General features: G+C 49.4%; 1 protein-coding gene across 1 annotated transcript in view; it reads left to right on the top strand.

Moving 5' to 3' along the window:
• LOC119444470 (fatty acid synthase-like) overlaps window positions 1-20,099 on the top strand; it is a 108,164-nt gene that overhangs the window by 61,464 nt on the left and 26,601 nt on the right. Inside the window, 4 exon segments of the mRNA XM_037708868.2 lie at window positions 12,865-13,074; window positions 14,744-14,973; window positions 14,975-15,074; window positions 17,157-17,276. Coding sequence (XP_037564796.2) covers window positions 12,865-13,074; window positions 14,744-14,973; window positions 14,975-15,074; window positions 17,157-17,276 — 660 coding nt within the window.

A 20,099-nucleotide genomic window follows, 5' to 3' on the forward strand; every position in this document is an offset into this window, starting at 1 on the left:
ATTACAACGAACGCACTTGTGACGACGGTGTAACGACGACACAATGACACCGGTATGAGGACAATGGGAAAAAGTCGAGTGCATGATGATGATGCGTGACGACGACTTTGTCACATGGACAACTATGGCGTGAGGATGATCGGGCAACGAAGCAGGAGCGAGGACAATAAAACGACCACAACAGCGTCACGAAGACAGCATTACAAAGTCCGCATGACGATTTTATGACAACGATAGCGTTACGACGATGGCAAGATTAGAGCTGGATGACAAAAATTGCAATGACAGCGATGTAACGACAACGATGGCATTACATGACGAGCCCATACCTAGTGGCCCAAAATATTATTTATTTATTTGTTTATTTGTCAGATAGTGTCGGCTGCCTTTCAGAAGCCATGGCCGGAGTGGGGACATCGATTTTACAAAGAATAAATAGACATTACAATCATTCAAGTCGACAAAATTGATTGCAATAATAGTATTTCATAAAAATACTGAGAAAGCAGCTATGGCTGAGAGATAGATAGATAGATAGTTTTGTCTTGCCCCCATCGGGCATCGCTAATGGTCGGGGCCCCTAGTGCAGGGCTCCGCTGGCTCTTGCCATCTTCTCTGCTCTCTGGATCAGCTTGAGCTGGTCGTCGAGGGCCGAGCTGGACAGCAGTGCCTCCCATTGCTCCCTCGTGGTGTTCGTGTCATGGTGTTCTATGTTGTGTAGCGTGCACTCCCACGTAATGTGGTATAGGGTTGGTGCGGCCCCACACACCGGGCATTCGTCCCTGTAGGCTGTGGGGTGCAGGCGATGTGATATGTGTAGGTTCGTGTAAGTGCCTGTTTGGAGCCTACGCCAGGCAGCGGCATCCTCCGTCTTTAGTATTCGATGGGGTGGGGGATATCGCAAGCGACTCCCTCTGTGGTAGTTCAGGATTGCTGAATACTCGGGGTCAACTGGGTCAGGGTCATCTGCAGTCGGCGTGATGAGTGCTCGGTTATGTGCAAATTCTCGAGCTGCTCTGTCGGCATACAGGTTACCCGTGATGGCAGCGTGACCCGGTATCCAAATGATGGTTATAATGGTGTTGTCGTCAGTGTCCTCCTTGGGTATTTGGGCTAGGACTTGTGCCACAGGTCTTGCGATTCTTCCCTGTAGGAAGTTGCGGCAGGCCTGCAGGGAGTCCGTGAGGATCGTCAGTGGTTTGCTTGCGTGTTGGCCTTCGCGAATGGTTAACGCGATGGCCAGCTCTTCCGCTTCCGTGATCGTGCAGGGGCGGGTCGATGCACTGGAGGTGACGTGGCCTCGGCGGTCGCAGATCACTGCCACTGCGCCCTTTTTCTTCGTTCTGTACATAGCGGCGTCCGTAAAACGGGCCGTGGTATCGAACCTGAATGTTTTCTCTATGTATTGGACCCTAGCTTTCCTCCTTCCGGAGTGTAGTTTAGGGTCCATGTTGCGTGGTATTGGGGCAATGTGATACCTGTCCTGGACGTGACGAGGTATCGTGCAGGTTTCTTGGGTTCGTATTGTTGTGGCTTTGAAGCCCAAGGTTTGTAGGACCTGCCGGCCCGTGTGAGTCCGCGCAAGTCTCTGTTGTTTTGAGACGTGAAGGGCTTCTGTGAGTTCGCTGAGGGTATTGTGTAACCCCAGCGCCAATAATTTCTCAGTCGATGTACTCATCGGCAGGCGGAGAGCGGTCTTCAAAGCCATCCTCAAGAGCGTGTCGGCCTGTTTCATCTCGGATTGTGTGAGATGGTAGTAGGGCAGGCTGTATGTGTTTCTGCTCACCACCAGGCTTTTGACCAGTCGGAGTGTGTCCCCTTCCTTCATGCCTCTATTCTTCGATGTTACACGGGATATCATGCGTGATATCGCCTTGACACTGGTTTTGAGGAGCGTAAGGGTGTGTGTAGCACGCTGGTTAGACTGCAGCCACATGCCCAGCACCCTGAGCAATGACGTTTCTGGTATGAGGCTCCCGTTGAGGTGTACCTCGATTTTTCGTGTTGGGTCTGTGGGGACTGTGTGGTTACCCCGGCCTCGCCAGACTCGTATGAGTTCAGATTTCTCGGGCGAGCATTGCAGTCCCCGTTGGCTGACGTATTCTTGGATGAGGTCAGCTGCAGTTTGCAGCCGTTCTTCTTTTTTAATAAGGGACCCTGTTGTGGTCCAGAGTGTTATGTCGTCTGCGTAGAAGGCGTGGCGGAGGCCTTCTACGTCCTGCAGTTTTTTTTTTGCGAGGCCGATCATGGCGACATTGAAGAGAGTGGGTGAGATGACTGCTCCTTGTGGTGTGCCCTTGTTGGGAGGGTGGTATACTGCAGTCTGGATCTCCCCAATCTTCAGCTCTGCCGTGGGGTGGCTTAGGAAGCTCTGAACGTACTTGTACGTTCGCTCACCGCAGTTGGTGTTGGCGAGCCCTTCTAGGATTCCTTGGTGGCTGACGTTGTCGAAAGCTCCTTTGATGTCGATTGCTAGCAGGGCATGTTCGCCGCTGCGGGGAACGTTGCTGAGGACTTCTTCCTTGATTGGGAGTAAAACGTCTTGTGTGGACAAGCCTGCGCGGAAACCAAACATGGTGTCTGGCAGGTGCTTGTTGTCTTCTAAGTGTCCCTGTAGTCTCTTGTGTATGATTTTCTCGTACACCTTGCCGAGGCAGGATGTGAGCGAGATTGGTCTCAGATCATGGCTGAGAGACAATTACAGGCGAGCACAAGGAAAAAAAGTACACAATCATTAGTACTGCACAAAACTCGTACTCTCACGAGTACGAGTTTTAAGAGCATTTGGACCACTTGGCTGACGTACGAGGCGAGCTGACAACGGCATGATGATAATGTCATGACGATGACTGTGTAACGACGATGGCGTGATCACAACGGTGTGACGCCAGTAGGATGACGACGTTAGAATATCGGTCATAGAACGACCGCGATGGAATTCCGACGACGGTATGACAACAAAAGCATGACGGCGACTGTGTGACGACGGCGCATTGACAACGATTGCATGACAACGGTATGAGGACAATAAAATTCAGACGAGTGCATGACGACAATTTTATCAAGAAGACTGTATGTCGGCAGCATGACGAGAGTCTGGTGACCAAACTTGAACAATTACGACGCAATGACCTCGACAGCATAACGCCGAAGAGCCCATGCTTATTGGTACCGGCTTACTCACACAGGCACTCGTCACAGATTATACTTTTACATCGTACTTAATACAAAAGCGAGCACAAAAGTAATCATAGACTGAACAACATAGGTCATATGTACAAGATACGTCATAAATATTGCAGAGAAAACATTAGTGCGTATTAGGATAACTTGTAAGGCAACTGCAATAAAAAGCAAACAGCGAGAGACATCGAAAACCCTGTACAATCCAAAAATAATAAGATTTGGTGGCAAGTCCAGAGAGAAACAGATCTTGAAACTTGGTTATGTCGAGTTTCGTGGCGATATCTGATGGTAAGGCGTTCCATTCAGCTATATTGTGCGGCAAGAACGAATATGCATGATGGGATGACTGGCATGCAGTTAATGCAATTCACTTTATATAGATGGTCACGACGTGAAAAGATAACTGGTGGGGACTGAAAGAAATAATCATAAAGTTAAGGATGGTGAAAAACCTTATGGAAAAGTGATAGGTGAGAAATCCTATGGAGAAGTGCTAAGTTGTCAAATTCAGCTTTATTCTTTAACGAGGTGGCGCTGCTTTAACGTGAATAATCTGAAAAAAAAAATAAATCGCGCAGCACGGTTCTGCAAGGATTGGATGTAACTGATGATATAAGCTTGTTCGGTATCCCAAATGGCAGCCGCGTATTCTGGTTTCGGACGAATTAATGTGGTGTACGCTAGTTTTTTAACATGCATTGGGGCCTGGTTTCTGTTATGGTTAAGAAGTCCGAGAGTACGTTTATCAAAAGTGTAGGTCATTGGAATTCATGGCCTATGTGAAAGACATCAGTTTTTGGTTTTGGAAATATATAATAGCATTAACGAATTTGAACATCTTGCACTTATCGCTTCCAGGTCTGTTTGTAGTAAGTGGCTATCAATGTTACTTTGTTAGGCAGAACGTTTAAGCGATCGCCAACTGAGTTTATGTGAAGGCAAACATACGTACAATGTGGCGATCAATGAAAAGCGCGACACTTTGCGACGTCTCACGCAGCCAGATTATGGTTGCGGGACGTGTAACCTCTAAATAATTAATGCGATTAGCATTCTTTGTATTGCCACCTGTAGGTAGTGGGTCGAGGGCAAGAGTGGGTTGAGCCCAAGAGAAGAAAGAAGACCGCGCGCTCCTTCTCTGCTCGAGCCAGCCCCGACGGTCGCGTCTTCCAAGAGCCAGCTGCTCTACGTTTGTTAAACCTTCAGGGCTACTTCTCGAGGCTCGTGACAAACTGGTGGAGGTGCTGGGTAAGCGTCCTCACGGATGTTGCAGACCCCTCCAAGGATCCGCGCTACGAATCCAGTGCCTGTCGACACTCCCGTGCATCGGGCCAGCCGCAGGATCAGGGGACTGTCTCCAGAAGTCGTCAACGCTACAGTTCCCACCACATCAACCGGTATGACCAGCGCTTCTCTTCAAACCGCCCCAACCGGTACGGGAAGCACGATGTCGAATCGTTACACACTTGAGAGCCCACGGATCCCGAAGACGTTTCATGGCACAGTGTGCGAAGACGTCGAAGACTGGATGGTCGAATACGAGCGCGTGGCCTCCGTGAACGAATGGAACGACACGGAGAAACTCCGACACGTCTACTTCTACCTAGAGGATGGCGCGCGTACGTGGTTTCAGAACCGCGAGGGGCAACTGACGTCGTGGCGCGAGTTTTGTCGTCATATTTTGGAGACATACACCAGTCCTGATCGCCACGAACGTGCGAACGTGCGAGTTCTTGTCCGAGGCCGTGACTATGGAAAAGATGCTTCTGCATCGCTCGAACATGTATGAGCGGCAAGCGAACAGCATGTCTGCTGCTGACATTTTCACGGCCATAGGAAGCAACGGTGACTGTCTGCGAGAACTCATCCGCTCTGTCGTGCGTGAAGAGTTACAAAAGGCCGCCGTAACACCGCACCCTACGGTAAGCTCCATAGCGAGCATTATCAAGGACGAAGTGCACCAGGCGCTCCGTGACACCTCGCCTCCTGCTAACGCTGCGGCAGTACCTGTTGAATATCAGCGTGCGACCTACGCGGAAGCCCTGAAGCGCCCTTCTCCCTCTCCGCCGCGGTTCGTTCGTGCTCCTCCTACGGTGTCAATTCAGTCGGCGCAGCCGATGTCGTACTACGACGCTGGGTATACACCGCCGCCGGTTGTTCATGCCGCTCCATTTGCCCACCATTCGGAGCAAGCGGTATGCTACGTCGACGACAGACGCCCGCCCCCTCGGAAGTCGGATGTTTGGCGCACACCCGATCATCGGCCTCTGTGCTTCCACTGCGGTGAAGCTGACCACCTGTACCGCCAGTGCCCATACCAGCGCCTTGGGATTCGCGGCTTTTCCGCATACTCGCCGCCACCCCGATACGGCCAGCGACCCCGGGACATTGAGGACTTTCTCTCTCAGCAGCGCTTGCCACCGCCTGCCAGGCGGCAGTCGCGATCGCCGTCTCCCAGACGATTTTCACCTCCGCCCCAGCGCTATTCTCCCGAGCGGTCGACCAGTCCCCGCCGGGAAAACTAACTGAGGCGATCTTTGTGGGCGAGGTCGCTGATGGTCGAAGCGCTGAAGACCTCCGACGGACGCAGTTACGGAAACATACCGATCCGCCATCACCTGCAGCTGAACGAGACGACCGGCTTTCGCTGGATATACCAGTGACCATTGACGGTTATGCCGTGAGTGCTTTAGTGGACACCGGCGCAGACTACACCATACTAAGCAGGAAAATAGCAACGCAGCTGAAGAAAGTGATCACGCCCTGGCATAACTCGCAGATTCGGACGGCTGGCGGCCACGTCGTTACTCCGCTGGGTGCCTGCATGACTAGAGTTGAGATTCAAGGATCTACATTCGTTGCGAGCTGCCTTGTCTTACGCGAATGCTCCCGCGACGTTATTCTTGGGGTTGACTTCCTGCAGGAGTACGGCGCGATTATCGATCTGCAAGAGCGTCGTATCACTTTCTCTGCCGCACGAGCAATCGACGTGCAAGACGGCCAACGGTGCGACGACGTACTTCGTGTTTCGGCAGACAGTGTCACGCTTCCTCCACGAGCCAGTGTCCTCGTCGACGTTACATGCTGTGGCTTACGCGATGGCGAAGCGGTGGCCGAAAGTAACTTGGAACACCTACTGAAGCAAGGTGTTTGTGTGCCTCGAAGTGTTATACAGATTCGTGCTGGTCATTCGCAATTGCTTGTTACCAACTTTAGCTACGAGCACCGACACCTGTTCCGCGGCACTTCGTTAGCGTTTGCTGACGCAGTAGCAAACGTTAACAACTGCTTCACGTCAGAAGTAGTGGAGACAGCAGACACGTCTCTGGGCCATCTCGACATCAATTCTGAACTGTCCACCGATAGCCAGACAGCACTGCGCAAGCTCTTGCTTGAATTCAGGACCTGCTTCGTACATTCTTCCAAGGTACGCCAGACTTCGATCACTAAACACAGGATCATCACGTACGAAGACGCACGCCCGATACACCAGCAGCCTTACCGCGTGTCGGCAAAAGAACGCGAAGCCATACGTCCGCGAGATGCTTGACGATGGCGTCATCGAACCTTCTAACAGCCCGTGGTCGTCTCCGGTCGTTCTTGTCAAAAAGAAAGATGGAACGCTACGCTTCTGTGTCGACTACCGCAAGCTCAACAACGTGACTAAAAAGGACGTGTACCCGCTGCCGCGTATCGACGACTCGTTAGATAGACTACGGCGTGCCCACTATTTTTCTTCTCTCGATTTAAAAAGCGGGTACTGGCAAATCGAGGTAGACGAACGCGACCGCGAGAAAACAGCCTTTGTGACTCCAGATGGGCTCTATGAATTTCGAGTGCTTCCTTTTGGCTTGTGTTCAGCCCCGGCTACTTTCCAGCGAATGATGGACACTGTCCTTACTGGACTGAAGTGGCAGACCTGTCTTGTGTACCTGGATGATGTGGTGATCTTCTCTGAAACGGTCGAGCAGCATCTTCACCGCCTACGGAGTGTGCTAGAAGCCATCCGATCGGCAGACCTCACACTTAAGCCCGAAAAGTGTCACTTTGGTTACGAAGAGCTCAAGTTCCTCGGGCATGTAGTAAGCGCCAAAGGGGTCCGACCCGATCCCGACAAGGTTGCCGCTGTGGCCGCGTTTCCAGCTCCTGCCGATAAGAAGGCCGTCCGGCGCTTCCTGGGTTTGTGCGCCTACTATCGCCGGTTTATTAAAGGCTTTTCGAAGATAGCGGAACCCCTGACACGCCTTACGAGGGACGATACGCCATTTGTGTGGCATAATGAGCAACAGGCGGCTTTTGCTGAATTACGACAGCGCCTGCAGTCAGCACCCGTTCTTGCACATTTTGACGATGATGCTGATACTGAGGCGCCAATGCTGCATACCGACGCCAGCAGCATTGGCCTTGGCGCAGTGCTCGTCCAGCTTCAAGATGGAGTGGAAAGAGTTATAGCGTATGCCAGCCGCTCCCTGTCCCGTGCCGAGGCGAATTATTCGACTACGGAGAAAGAGTGCCTCGCGGTCGTGTGGGCGATCATCAAGTTTCGCCCCTATCTCTATGGTCGTCCCTTCAAAGTAGTGACGGACCACCCATGCCCTCTGTTGGTTGGCAAGCATGCGCGACCCTTCAGGACGACTGGCACGGTGGAGCTTGCGGCTACAGGAATTTGACATCACAATCGTTTATTAGTCTGGCCGGAAGCATGAAGACGCTGACACACTGTCCCGCGCACCCATTGATCCTGCCAGTCAGGAAACAGAGGATGATGACGGCTTCCTGGGCACCATTAGTTCGTCAGACTTGAGCAGACGGCAGCGTGACGACGCTGAGATTAGACCGATCATCGATCATTTAGAGGGCCGCGACACAACCATACCACGCCATCTGTCCCGCTCGCTGACGTCCTTCTGTCTGCGAGACAACGTGCTTTATAAGAAGAATGCTCGTTCGACCAGCCGTGCTTACCTCCTGGTGGTTCCAAGGGAAATGCGCGACGACATCCTCTTCGCTTGCCATGACGAACCGACATCTGGTCATTTAGGCTTTTCACGAACACTCGCTAGAGTAAGCGAAATGTACTATTGGCCCGGGCTTTCAGCAAGCGTCAAACAGTACGTTAAAGGCTGCCGTGAATGCCAGCGCCGCAAGACACCATCCGTTAAACCGGCTGGCTTACTTCAGCCAATTGAAGCACCTCACACGCCTTTCGACCAAGTCGGCATGGACATTCTCGAACCGTTTCCTCTCTCGGCCGACGGTAACAAATGGGTGATCGTCGCGACTGATTATTTAACACGCTATGCTGAGACGCAGGCGATCCCACGAGCCACGGCCTCAGAGGTAGCGCAGTTCTTCATGCGCCACATCGTCTTGCGTCACGGTGCTCCCTCCACTGTAATAACCGACAGAGGGACAGCTTTCACAGCGCAGCTTATGGACGAAGTTTTTGAATTGAGCAACACCAGGCATCGCAAGACGACCGCGTACCATCCGCAGACCAACGGACTTACCGAGCGACTGAATAAGACTGTCACAGACATGCTCACAATGTACATCGACGTTCAACACAAAACATGGGATCGGATCTTGCCTTACGTGACCTTCGCGTATAACACCGCCGTGCAAGAGACGACGCGCTTCACGCCCTTTCGCCTTCTCTACGGTCGCGAAGTCCAGACAATGCTGGACGCTAAGCTGCCGTGTCAAGACGCTGACCAATTGACAACTGACGCCGAGGAATTTGCAAAGCGTGCTGAGGAAGCTCGGCAGCTCGCGCGGCTGCATATCGGCCAGCAGCAGTAGGCAGACGCACGACGCTACAACATCCGCCACAGGGACGTGTCCTACAACCCCGGAGACCAAGTTTGGGTGTGGACCCCCGTTCGCCGTCCTGGCCTCTGTGAAAAGCTTCTGAGCCGGTATTTCGGTCCGTATAAAGTGCTCCGCCGCGTCAGTGACGTAAACTACGAAGTTGTTCCGGACACAACATCGCAGACACGGAGTAGGACACAAAGACAACCGACCTCAGACATAGTTCATGTTGTGCGCATGAAGCCGTACATTGCGCGTCCGTAATTTTTTTGTTTTCATTTTTTTTCTCTCATTCCCTTCTTTGTTTCTACTTTTCATTTATCTTTGGGAGCTTGCTTCTTCGTTCATTGACTGTGCCGGCGTGACGGCTACATTTTTTTTGTGTACTTTCGCTTTGCCTGCCTTCCTCTTCTTTGTCTTCTACGCCTATTTTTTTTTAGCATCGAGGCGATGCTTTTGTTCGGAAGGGGGGATATTGCCACCTGTAGGTAGTGGGTCGAGGGCAAGAGTGGGTCGAGCCCAAGAGAAGAAAGAAGACCGCGCGCTCCTTCTCTGCTCGAGCCAGCCCCGACGGTCGCGTCTTCCAAGAGCCAGCTGCTCTACGTTTATTAAACCTTCAGGGCTACTTCTCGAGGCTCGTGACAGTATGCTTCAGTCGTTCTCGCCCTATCTATCTATCTATCTATCTATCTATCTATCTATATATATATATATATATATATATATATATATATATATATATATTCATTTGTCTATCTAGCCTGTTACGCCAGAAATATGGCCCCAGTTGTCGAATAGCTTCGGCGCAAGGTATTCGCTCCTAGTCACGATGCCGTCGTGATCGTTCCATCGTCGTTATCCAAGCTTCGTGGTCTGATTCTCGTCATGCCGTCATTATCACGCCTTCAACACTGGGCCAGTGGGCGAAGTTGTCTAATTGCTTGAACCACAAGATATGTCCGTGGTCGTGATGACATCGTGGTCGTTGCATCAACGTCATTCCAGCTTTCTCATGCAACCGTCATATTTGTCACACCACGGTCGTGACGCCATCGGGGACGTTACATCGTCGTCCCTCCAGCTTCGTCAACCAACTCTCGTCGTGTCGTCGTCACATCCTCATCGTATACATGCTTCGTGCATGATACAGTTGTCGTCAAGCTATTGTCTTCGTACACTTGTCACCGTCCCATTGTCGTCATATCGTTGACATGCCAAGGTAATCATTGTGTCGCCAAACTGTTGTCGTGATGCCTTCGTTGTCATACCGTCGTCATGACGCCATCGCGGGCATTGTATTGTGGTAGTTATAGCTTCATCCTTACCTCGCCATGCCGTCCACATCACACCATCATCATCACAAAGTCGTCACCATACTATTGTCATCATACCGTCGTCACCACGCTGTAGTTTTGCCGTCGTCATCATCACTTCAGTAACTAACGTTACCATAGTGCCGCCATGCCCTTGTCTGCATAGCGCGCCTTGATCTTTCCACACAAAACTTCGTTCCCGACCTGGAGGCAACTCCAGACCAACACCTATCCTCACCTCACGCTCCTTCACGCTATGTACCCCACCCTTTATCAGCCCCTTTGTCCTTTCTGTACAGAGCGAGCTACCCTCTACCACACCACATGGGCATGCCAAAATATCCCCAATAACTCCCCAAATCGAAACGCAACGCACGAGCAGTGGGAGATGGTGCTGACCAGCTCGGCACTAGAGGATCAGCGAAAGCTTATCGCCAGAGCCGAAAGTGCTGCCACCGCCGCTGGGGCCCTGGACTGAAGGCTCCACCCACCACGGAGATCGACGCTTCTCCGTGCGTCATCCAAATAAAGTTTTGTCTCTCTCTCTCTCTCTCGCACGCGAGCTTACGCAGACTCTGTGGAACACCAGTGATTTCAGCAACGCACGCCTCCACAGATTGGATCCACGTCTGCAAATCTGTCTTCCACCAGGGTTACCACGAGCGGAAGCAACACTTCTGTGCCGCCTGTGGCTCGGCGTGGCATTCACGAACGCCTATTCCTTCCGCATTGGAATGGCCGACAGCCCTGCTTGCGACAACTGTGGCTGCGAGGAGACAATCAAGCACCTCCTCTGTGACTGTCCCCGCTACAATGTGGCAAGAAAAGTGCTCGCGACTGCGCTTGAAAAACTGGACAATCGCCCCCTCACAGAGGAAAAAGTTTTAGGACACTGGTCTAGACGGGCTTCGGCACTCAAGGCCTTAAGGGCTCTCCTGAAGTTCTTGAGGGCTTGTGAATTGTGCGACCGGCTTTGAACGTTGTAGCGCGTAGGGTCGCGTTATTGCGCGAATTTTCTTTCATTTTTTTTCTTCTGTCACCTTTTATTCCCTTTACCCCTTTCCCCAGTACAGGGTAGCAAGCCGGTATTAACACTGGCTAACGATGAAAATACTTCCTCATCATTCTATCGTAATTATGCTGTCGTCCTTCAATATTGATTATCCCGCCGTTATCATGACATCTTCGCCATTGCGTCGTCATCAGACTTCTCGCTATCGTGCATCCGTCGTCATACCGCGGTAGTCATGCCGTTGGGGTCGGGTCAGCGTCGTCACGCCGTCGTCATCGTACACATGGGCGTCGGCAGGGGGGTGCAAAAGGGCCACTTGCCCCCCCCCCCCACCCCCAAAGCCAGGCCAGCACACACCCCTCGATGCGATGCCAGGGGTTTGCATCGTCGTCATGTAATTGTAGTCTTACTGTCGTCATGGTGCTTTGGCGGTCGGTCCATCCTCACCATTCTAAATTCGACATTCGACTCTCGTCATGCCCTCTCGTCCTCAGGCTTTCATTTTACCATCATCATCACTTCAGTAACGCCATCCTATTAGCGTCATGCTGCTGTCGTCATACCGCCTTTGTCAATCCATCGACGTCATCCTTCTTCGTCTTCATGTATTAACCACGTGGTCGTCATACAATCGTGATTGAGGCACCGCCGTCAATCCATCGTCAAAGCGTCGTCGTCGGATAGTCGCTATCATGTATTCGCTGTCATACCATCGTCGTCATGCAGTCGTGGTCGTGCCATGGAGTGTCGTTATTACAATGTAGCCATCTGGTTGTCGGCATACCGTCGTCGCCACGTCATCGTCGTCATGCACTCGTAGTTACCCTATTGTTCTGATATTCTTGTCGCCACGTTGTCGTCATCATACCGCCTTAACCTTTGCATCGACGTCATTCCTTCTTCGTTATTCTACTGGCGTCACTTCGTCGGCGTGGTGCAGTCGTCGTCATGCTTCCATGCTCAAGGGCGACCTTGGCAATCGAGTGTCATAGCAAATTGCGACAGGACCGGGGTGTGTCGCCTATAGGCCGAAGCAACCTAGGTTTCAGAATGTCCATTACAAATAATAAATAAACCTAGCTTCAGAAATACGGTGTGTTCCAACACTGCTTTGAATGCTAATCGCATTACCATAGACAGTCATCATTAGGTATTGTCTTCGATAATTTTCTTTTGTATCGGTTTCTGCGGACGATGCACAATTGTTCTACACTTTTGATATAGCATTACTGCAGCTACAACTTGCTTCCAACAGGAGTCGCCAAGTTACCTTCATTGAAACAATACCGATTCTCACATTTTGTTTTACTCTTGTCTCCCCAAATTTAGGGCAAGAGAAAATATTTTATTCTTCCTCTTCCAGAGCATTGTGTATTGTAAAAACAATGTAGCAAAGCAAGCCACTTATTTTAACACTCTACTTTTAGGCTAAAACACTCATTAAAGAACATACGGTGCGAAGTGCCACCGCGTCTGCGCGGGTAAAAAATAAGCTATGAAAATCAACATTGTTGCCTACAATGATTGTCTTCGCTGTTCTAGGAGGTGCTCCTAAAATTCCCGCAGAGTTCGCCTGTCTCAACATGGAAATGCTCGGGGACTTGTCTAGCCTACAGTGGTACGTGTCACCGCTGCGCTATGCTCACCCCTCCAATTCAACCACAAAAGCCCTCTGCACAGTTTACTATGCTTCGCTCAACTTCCGAGACGTCATGCTAGCCGCTGGGATACTTGCGTCTGAAGCTCTTCCCGGTAAGTCTTTACATTTCACAATGTTCTACGATGATACATTGGCTTGTGACAGTAAAAAAAGTCACAGTTTCACCCGAACGATGAAGCATTGATTGCGTTAGTAAAGTATTAGACAACTACGTGAAGTGTGGTTCGTAGTGTTATCGGCCGTTATTTGCAATAACCATTGGTGTACTCAGGGCATGTAATGCGACGGATGGATAACCGGTGGACCATTAGAGTTACAGAGTGGATACCAAGAGAAGGGACGCGCAGTCGAGGACGGCAGAAAACTAGGTGGGCTGATGAAGTTAGGAAATTCGCAGGCGCAAGTTGGAATCAGCTAGTGGAAGACAGGGGTAATTGGAGATTGCAGGGAAAGGCCTGTGTCCTTCACAGGACATAGGCTGGTGATTATGATGATGATGACTCATTACATTAATATGCATGGTGTCATGAAGACACAGGCAATCATCAACAGAAGACTGCCAGAACTCACTGTAACACCGCTGGCGAGAAGAGCTCTGGCAGCGGGGAGCAAATGCTTCGTGCTCCTTCTCGCGTCACCGCGTCTCTTTAACTTGAAACTATGTGAACTTCGAAACTAGGTGCGCTGGAAGACGGCACGCTTAAAGCCACCAGTCATCTTGGCTCACATTCACCGCCGATTATCTTCAAGCTATGGCCCCAAAAATAATGTACACTGAGTGAGAAAACACTTATACTGCTCCCCAAAGGCTACAGACTTCATTCATGCGCTTCTATGCTGTTGTGCATGTTATCGTTCAAAGTGATTGTGGCTCCTGCAGATTAAACAGTCTTGTCTCAGTCTTATCTCAGTCTGTTCGCTTCCTCGAAAATGCTTTTGTGGGCGTATTGTTGCACTGAAAGATGTAAATTATATACCATTTCCATTCCATCATTCGTGCAGGCCTACCTCAATACACTTCGTCGTGTAGGGAGTGTATTTTTAACTGCACCAAATGTTTAGTGATTGCCTGTAGCAGGTATCCCAATTCTCACCCCCGAGCTAAATTACTAGACGAATTAGCCATTAATTCTAAGAGAAATTAAAATGCTTAATTGTATAATTATTATAACGACACTAATTAACGTTTTAGGTTTGTTTTAATTCACGGCACGCATTTCAATCTACGAATTGTGCAAGGAATATCGACTTGGAACAAATTATGAGGATGACACCGGTATGGAGGTATGCGCCGTCAAAATTGCAATGCTGTTCCACTTACTTTTTATAGAAAACGGTGTTTTATGCATTGAAGCCGAAACGTAATTGGAACGCCGATGCATTTTGCCAGACCCCTTGAAAATTTATACCTCAAAACTGGTGCAGGATTGAGAATTCGCTCCAAGTGGATACGCCTCGCGAACCCACCAGCTACTCTTTTAATATGTGCTGTAAAGCAAGTATTTACAAGGTAATTGGTGTAATTATGCTAATTATTTAATCAGTGTTTTTCACTTCTCCTAGAATTATTTGCCGCTTGAACGAATAATGAACCTCAATGGTTAGAATTTGGCTATCTTTCATTGTAATTTTTTTTATTTGGTGCAACGAAAGAAAACGTCTGGTATATATGCAGCTCTAAACTAAGTATGGCCAGGGGATGTATTCACGGGTCCAGAGAGCGAGTTTAGTTGTTTTAAGTTTCATTTTCGGTATTCATAGGTGATCTCGCCACTTCTGACTTCCTCCTTGGCATGGATTTCTCTGGCACTGACCACCATGGGCGCAGAGTTATGGGCCTTGTGCCATGTGAGGCCTTGGCGACTGCCGTGGCTGTGGACCCGAGTGTCCTGTGGGAAGTACCCGAAGAGTGGAGCCTTCAGCAAGCTGCCACCATTCCCATAGCGTATGCCACAGCCTACTACGCGCTCCTCGTGCACGGCCACATGAGGCCCTGGAGAATCTGTGCTCATCCATTCGGGAAGTGGAGGCGTCGGACAGGCAGCCATTTCCATCGCGCTGTCCATGGGATGCACCGTATTCACCACCGTCGGTATATGAAGTTATTTTCTTGTTTTTGTTTTCTGAAGCCAAAATGATATCGGCAAGTATTTTGCAATGCGTGTGTGGTGTGAGGAAAAACAAAAGGCTTAGTCGCGCACAATGCTCGATCACCACTGAAAGAGAGGTGCCCAAACAATTAGCCCTGTTGAACCCGTCACGCTGTAATCACTCCAGCTTCTTTTTCAGAAAGATATCAATAGTCTTCGTGAAATTCATTACGAATACAATTGTTTCACCTTGAGGTAGCGTCGTGAGAAATATGCCATGCTGTTCCTGGTATTTGCTGCATATTGACCCTTTTCGCGGAGCAGTTTGTTTTAGAGAAACGAGATGGCGCTCACTGCGGCGCGCCATACCTCTCCTCAGCGACCGCGCACGAATACGAAACCATTACCGCTTCTACCTTGCTTCTGTGCGATCAGCTGTCGGAAATGCAACTGAGTTTTCGCTAACACACTGTGCTCAAATCATGCTAGATTGAATCATGTGGATTGAAGACGTGTGCAGTAGTTGGCTGCAAAAATAGTGACTGGCATAGTTAAGGAATAGAAGGAATCTGTGTGGCCAAGTTCGCGGACCGCTGCTGCAACTGTCCGAAAGTGTTACTGGCACTTCGTGATGTACGGCTTTCCTCGAGGATACACAACTTTGCTCATTCGCCGGCCTTCTATCACTAGCCTTCAAAGAAAGGACTTCATCCCCAGGACGTCGGCAAGAGTGAGTACCACTCGTTAAAGATTGACAAAGGGAGTAGCGCCGCTTCCTATAGTAAGTTTCGCGCACGTTATCTATACAGATCTGTCCCAAATGGCAGGAAAACTTACGCCCACTCTATCGCCGACGTATCAAGAATAAGTGAATGAGCGCACACTTGGATATGTGCACACTGTATACGCTTAATGAATGACGGACTACACCGATGGCGCACGAATGGTCGAAGCTGAATGTTTCGTGACAGTCCACAAGAGTAAGCGAGTTACTATAGCTGTAATATATATTTGCTACAAGGCATTACAATTTACAGGATAGCTACGTTTCAAGCCTTGTGCGCAGCAAGAACAAATCCATCGGAACTGAGCACACCAGCGAGCGATTAGGCAGAAAATAATCAGATAGTGGTCGCACCGAGGAACTTCATTGAGTCAGAAACTGACAAGCCGCTGCTTCAAAATATTTGCCAAATAAAGTACAAAGAGCAAAACACACTAATCCTGATTCAATTCATGAGAAGAATGTTTGGATAGCTTGAAATACATATTTAGCCCCGCTTTTAGAACAAGCACCATATAAGCTGCTTGCGCAGTTTGCACATGGCTTAATCAACCCCGAAAGCGCTTTTGCATGCTTTCTGAAGCTGTTATCAAAGCTTCGTGTCGTCCACCTAGTCACCGTCTACGATATCTCCGAAAATAGAGGTTTTCTAAGCCGCGCCGGCGTCATACACTTCCATTGTAAACAAGGAGGCAACGCAGGCAGTTGAGGCAAGCAATGGACGTGCCACCACGTGATCAAACATGGAAGCGCCCAAGAGATCGCAGCGAAAAGGGTCATATAATTGAGAGCGTTTGCTGAGTGCCAGCATGAAACAAATATATTCAGCTAGAAAAACATAGCAACCAGTATGCAATATATTCATATTCCATATGCTCCAATAAGCATATTGTTTTTTTTTCTTGCACTGCACACGTTTTCTAGAAACGTCGTGTACGTTCTACTAAGCTCCATGCACGTTAAACATGTGGTCTGACAACTAAGACTAGACCAGTCGTGCTATCCGATACCACGCTTACCTTTTACTACAACCGCGGCAACACTGCGGAGTCCCCGCAGGTTTGTCTATTACCGCTTAGGCCTGACTACTGCTGAATTAGCCTCACGCAATTATTAATTCCCGTCATAATCAGCACCATACGTGGATATTGAGGCTGCCGACTTATAGACTTTCTTAGACATGGTAGTAGCCCTCAACAATGGCTGCGTTTCTTGTGGTACCACTTTTTAAATAAAAATTTCGCTTAGAAAAAGACCATCTTGATGGCAAAACCTTTTTATGTTCTCTCTTTTTACTTAGGTTCTCGTGAGAAGCGAGATTATCTCATTCGCCGCTACCCGCAGCTGGAAGCAAGAAACATCGCCAATTCACGGGATCTCTCCTTCGAAAAACTTGTGCTCCGAGCAACGAAAGGAAAAGGTAAGGCACAGCTTTACTGCTGTGGGGTAGCCCGACGCTCCTTGTCAAAGATACGCCATAAAACTGTATTTACATTCAAGCAGAGCGACCGGGAAAAATTTATTGGAAAATGCAAATCAACATTTAACACTTCAACATTTACTTTTATTTTGATATAATGAAATTACATGGATTTTCTTTGATAAAATCTAGCACACCTCAAAAGAAGACCTACCTTAAATCTGTTAACTTAGCATTCGCTTCGCTTACATTTTTTCGTAGGCCTACCTGCCAGAACGAACCATTGTCGTGATACAGCAGAGACACGTCCGTGATCACGTATATTTTCAGTTGGCGATTACGAAATATTTGTTTAAAAAAACTGTTTTTATTCCAATTTCTGCAATCAGCCTCCACGATCGTTCAAAAGATTTTCGGGTCACTCCCAACTTTGCCTGTCAGTCACGCGACGTCACGAAAAACGCGATAGCCCCCCATCTGATATAACGTGTACACAGTGATTATGCATGATTGAACCACACAAAAGAAAAATAATAATTCCTGATTCGACGCCTTTTCACCATTAGCCCTCTGCTATTGGTCCAATGTTTTCTGGCTACGCCCACATCGCCTGTCTGTCACGCGACCTCACAAAACCGCGAAAACTCACACGTCAAAGTGCCATGTACGCAAAAAATGCATTATTATGGCGAACAAAACTGAAAAATTTTCTGAGTAGCCAGAGACTGCCCCGTTCCGAAAGGAATGGAAGATGGCTGCCCGCCGATCGCACAGGCCCTCGGTACTCGCACCTGCCGGTGAGCATGTATTTATTTGCGCATGACAAACCTTTTTTCGTGGCAGTGAAACGTTATCGAGCCCTTTCGGCATGCATACGAGATCGCTCTGCCAACTCTTCCTTGCTGAGGATCCGTTTTAGCGGCATTCTTATCCTTCCGTGGCACGCCGCCGCGATTTTCGACCAGCTACCGCAAGCTAAGTAAGGCGAAGCGGACCAATCGGAGAAGCCGCCACCACCCTCTTCATGCGGTTATCTATTTTCCCTGTGCTGGCTCGGCCCCATCGAAACCCTCTCCACTACAGCGTGCTCCTTGCCTCTTGTCAGCCAATTAGATAAGAAAAACCAGTGAGTGTAGACAATGCTATTGGCTTTGAAAGCGAACAAAGGTGACCTCCTATAAACGAGGAGAGTGTTGGATTGGGTTGTACAGACAGCGCTGCGGGTCACCGCCCGATGCTTGCGTCGGTGGCTACTTACACTTGACGTCAGGAGTTTGTAATCAAAACAGTTTAGAATCATTTTCCGTTATAGCGCCCCTTGTTTCCCTTCTACTTCTTGGAATTCATGGATTCTTTTGTAAGGCACTGGGAATTTCTGGACACAATTCAAGACCGCCACAAGCTGGAAACAGCGGATTTCGTTTTTCATGTGCTTTATTTTCAAGTGTAGCAGTCTCATCTTTCTCTAAGACATCCCCCTTCTCCTACCCCCACCACTCCCTTCCCGACCTTATCGAAACTTCTAACGAAAAAACGCACCTGTGAATCATACATACCCATCTTATTTTGGTTGGCATGACGAAGCCTCATTACGCACCCTCTTAGGCTCATCGCAAAATGTCGTAGTGGCTCCATTTCAGGGCACTAAACTACCGTAATCAAAATTTTTGCGAGCTGCAATTCCTCGCAGAATAAAACTTCAACCAACGCTCCTCTTAGGCGCAGGAACCCGGCATCTATTTCTCTTCATCCGAAATCATTGATGGTTTCGTCCTCCGACGTATTGAAAGAGTTCAGGAACTCCTACAGGCAGCATCGATGGGTAACGATCACTGTCTTCTGAATAATTTCTATGTAACGTTGTCAGCATCTGGAAGCACGTCGCCGGCGTTGGTTCTGTGACGTGGTGTGCTCGCAGCGAACTTAGGAACAACGATCACATTACACCTGAACGCATGCATACGAAAGCTAAATGGTGACCACGTCGGATGCAGAAGCACTGCGATCAGGGCGTCGAATTGAAATCTTCTGACTTTGGTTCATGTTCGTACTTTTCGGTTCGGTTCTGATTCTGCTCCAGAGCAAAAATAATAAAGGCTCGAAGCTGTCTGCACCAGTTCAATCGGGTTCTAACAGGTTCGTAGAAAATTACATTCACGAAACACGCAACATACAATTTCCAATAGAGTCAGGGCACCATTTTGCTTCAGTGAAGGCAACAGGGTAGCTTCTGGAAGCGATATTCAACAACGAATCACGCCCTTGTCATAAATCAGGTAATTGAGAAATCTCTATACGGTTCTCATTTGAACTGGATACTGGACTGAGCACCCCCAACGAAGCGGCTCACCGCGTTGCTCGAGGCCTCACTCACCGAGCATCATCGGAGGAAGAGCCCCCGCGGGGTACTGCAAACGTTTGGGCGTGGGAGGATCGTTTGACCAGGTTCCACGACATCACGACACACTACCAGTTACAGAGACGCGTATACCCATTCCCTCACGCTAGGTTAGACAGGGCGCAAGCAGTACACTACAGGCAATTACAAACTGATTCTTACATAAACCCCAGACTCATGCACGCCATGTATCCAGACATGTACACTACAAACAGATGCACATCCTGTGGCGAGGTTGCCACACTTAATCACATGTTATGGCAATGTCAGGACATAACAAACAATTAGGGCAGTGCCGACACCTCCGTCTCTTCCACCGCCAGCCTCCGCTCGCGTTGGAAGACCGCACTGCTCAGCTCAAACCTGACAGTACAGCTCTGGGCCATCCAGCGAGCCGAGGAAGCCGCTTCGAGACAAGGTCTCGG

The sequence above is a fragment of the Dermacentor silvarum genome, chromosome 3 (genome assembly GCF_013339745.2).
Source record: "Dermacentor silvarum isolate Dsil-2018 chromosome 3, BIME_Dsil_1.4, whole genome shotgun sequence".
NCBI lineage: Eukaryota > Metazoa > Arthropoda > Arachnida > Ixodida > Ixodidae > Dermacentor > Dermacentor silvarum.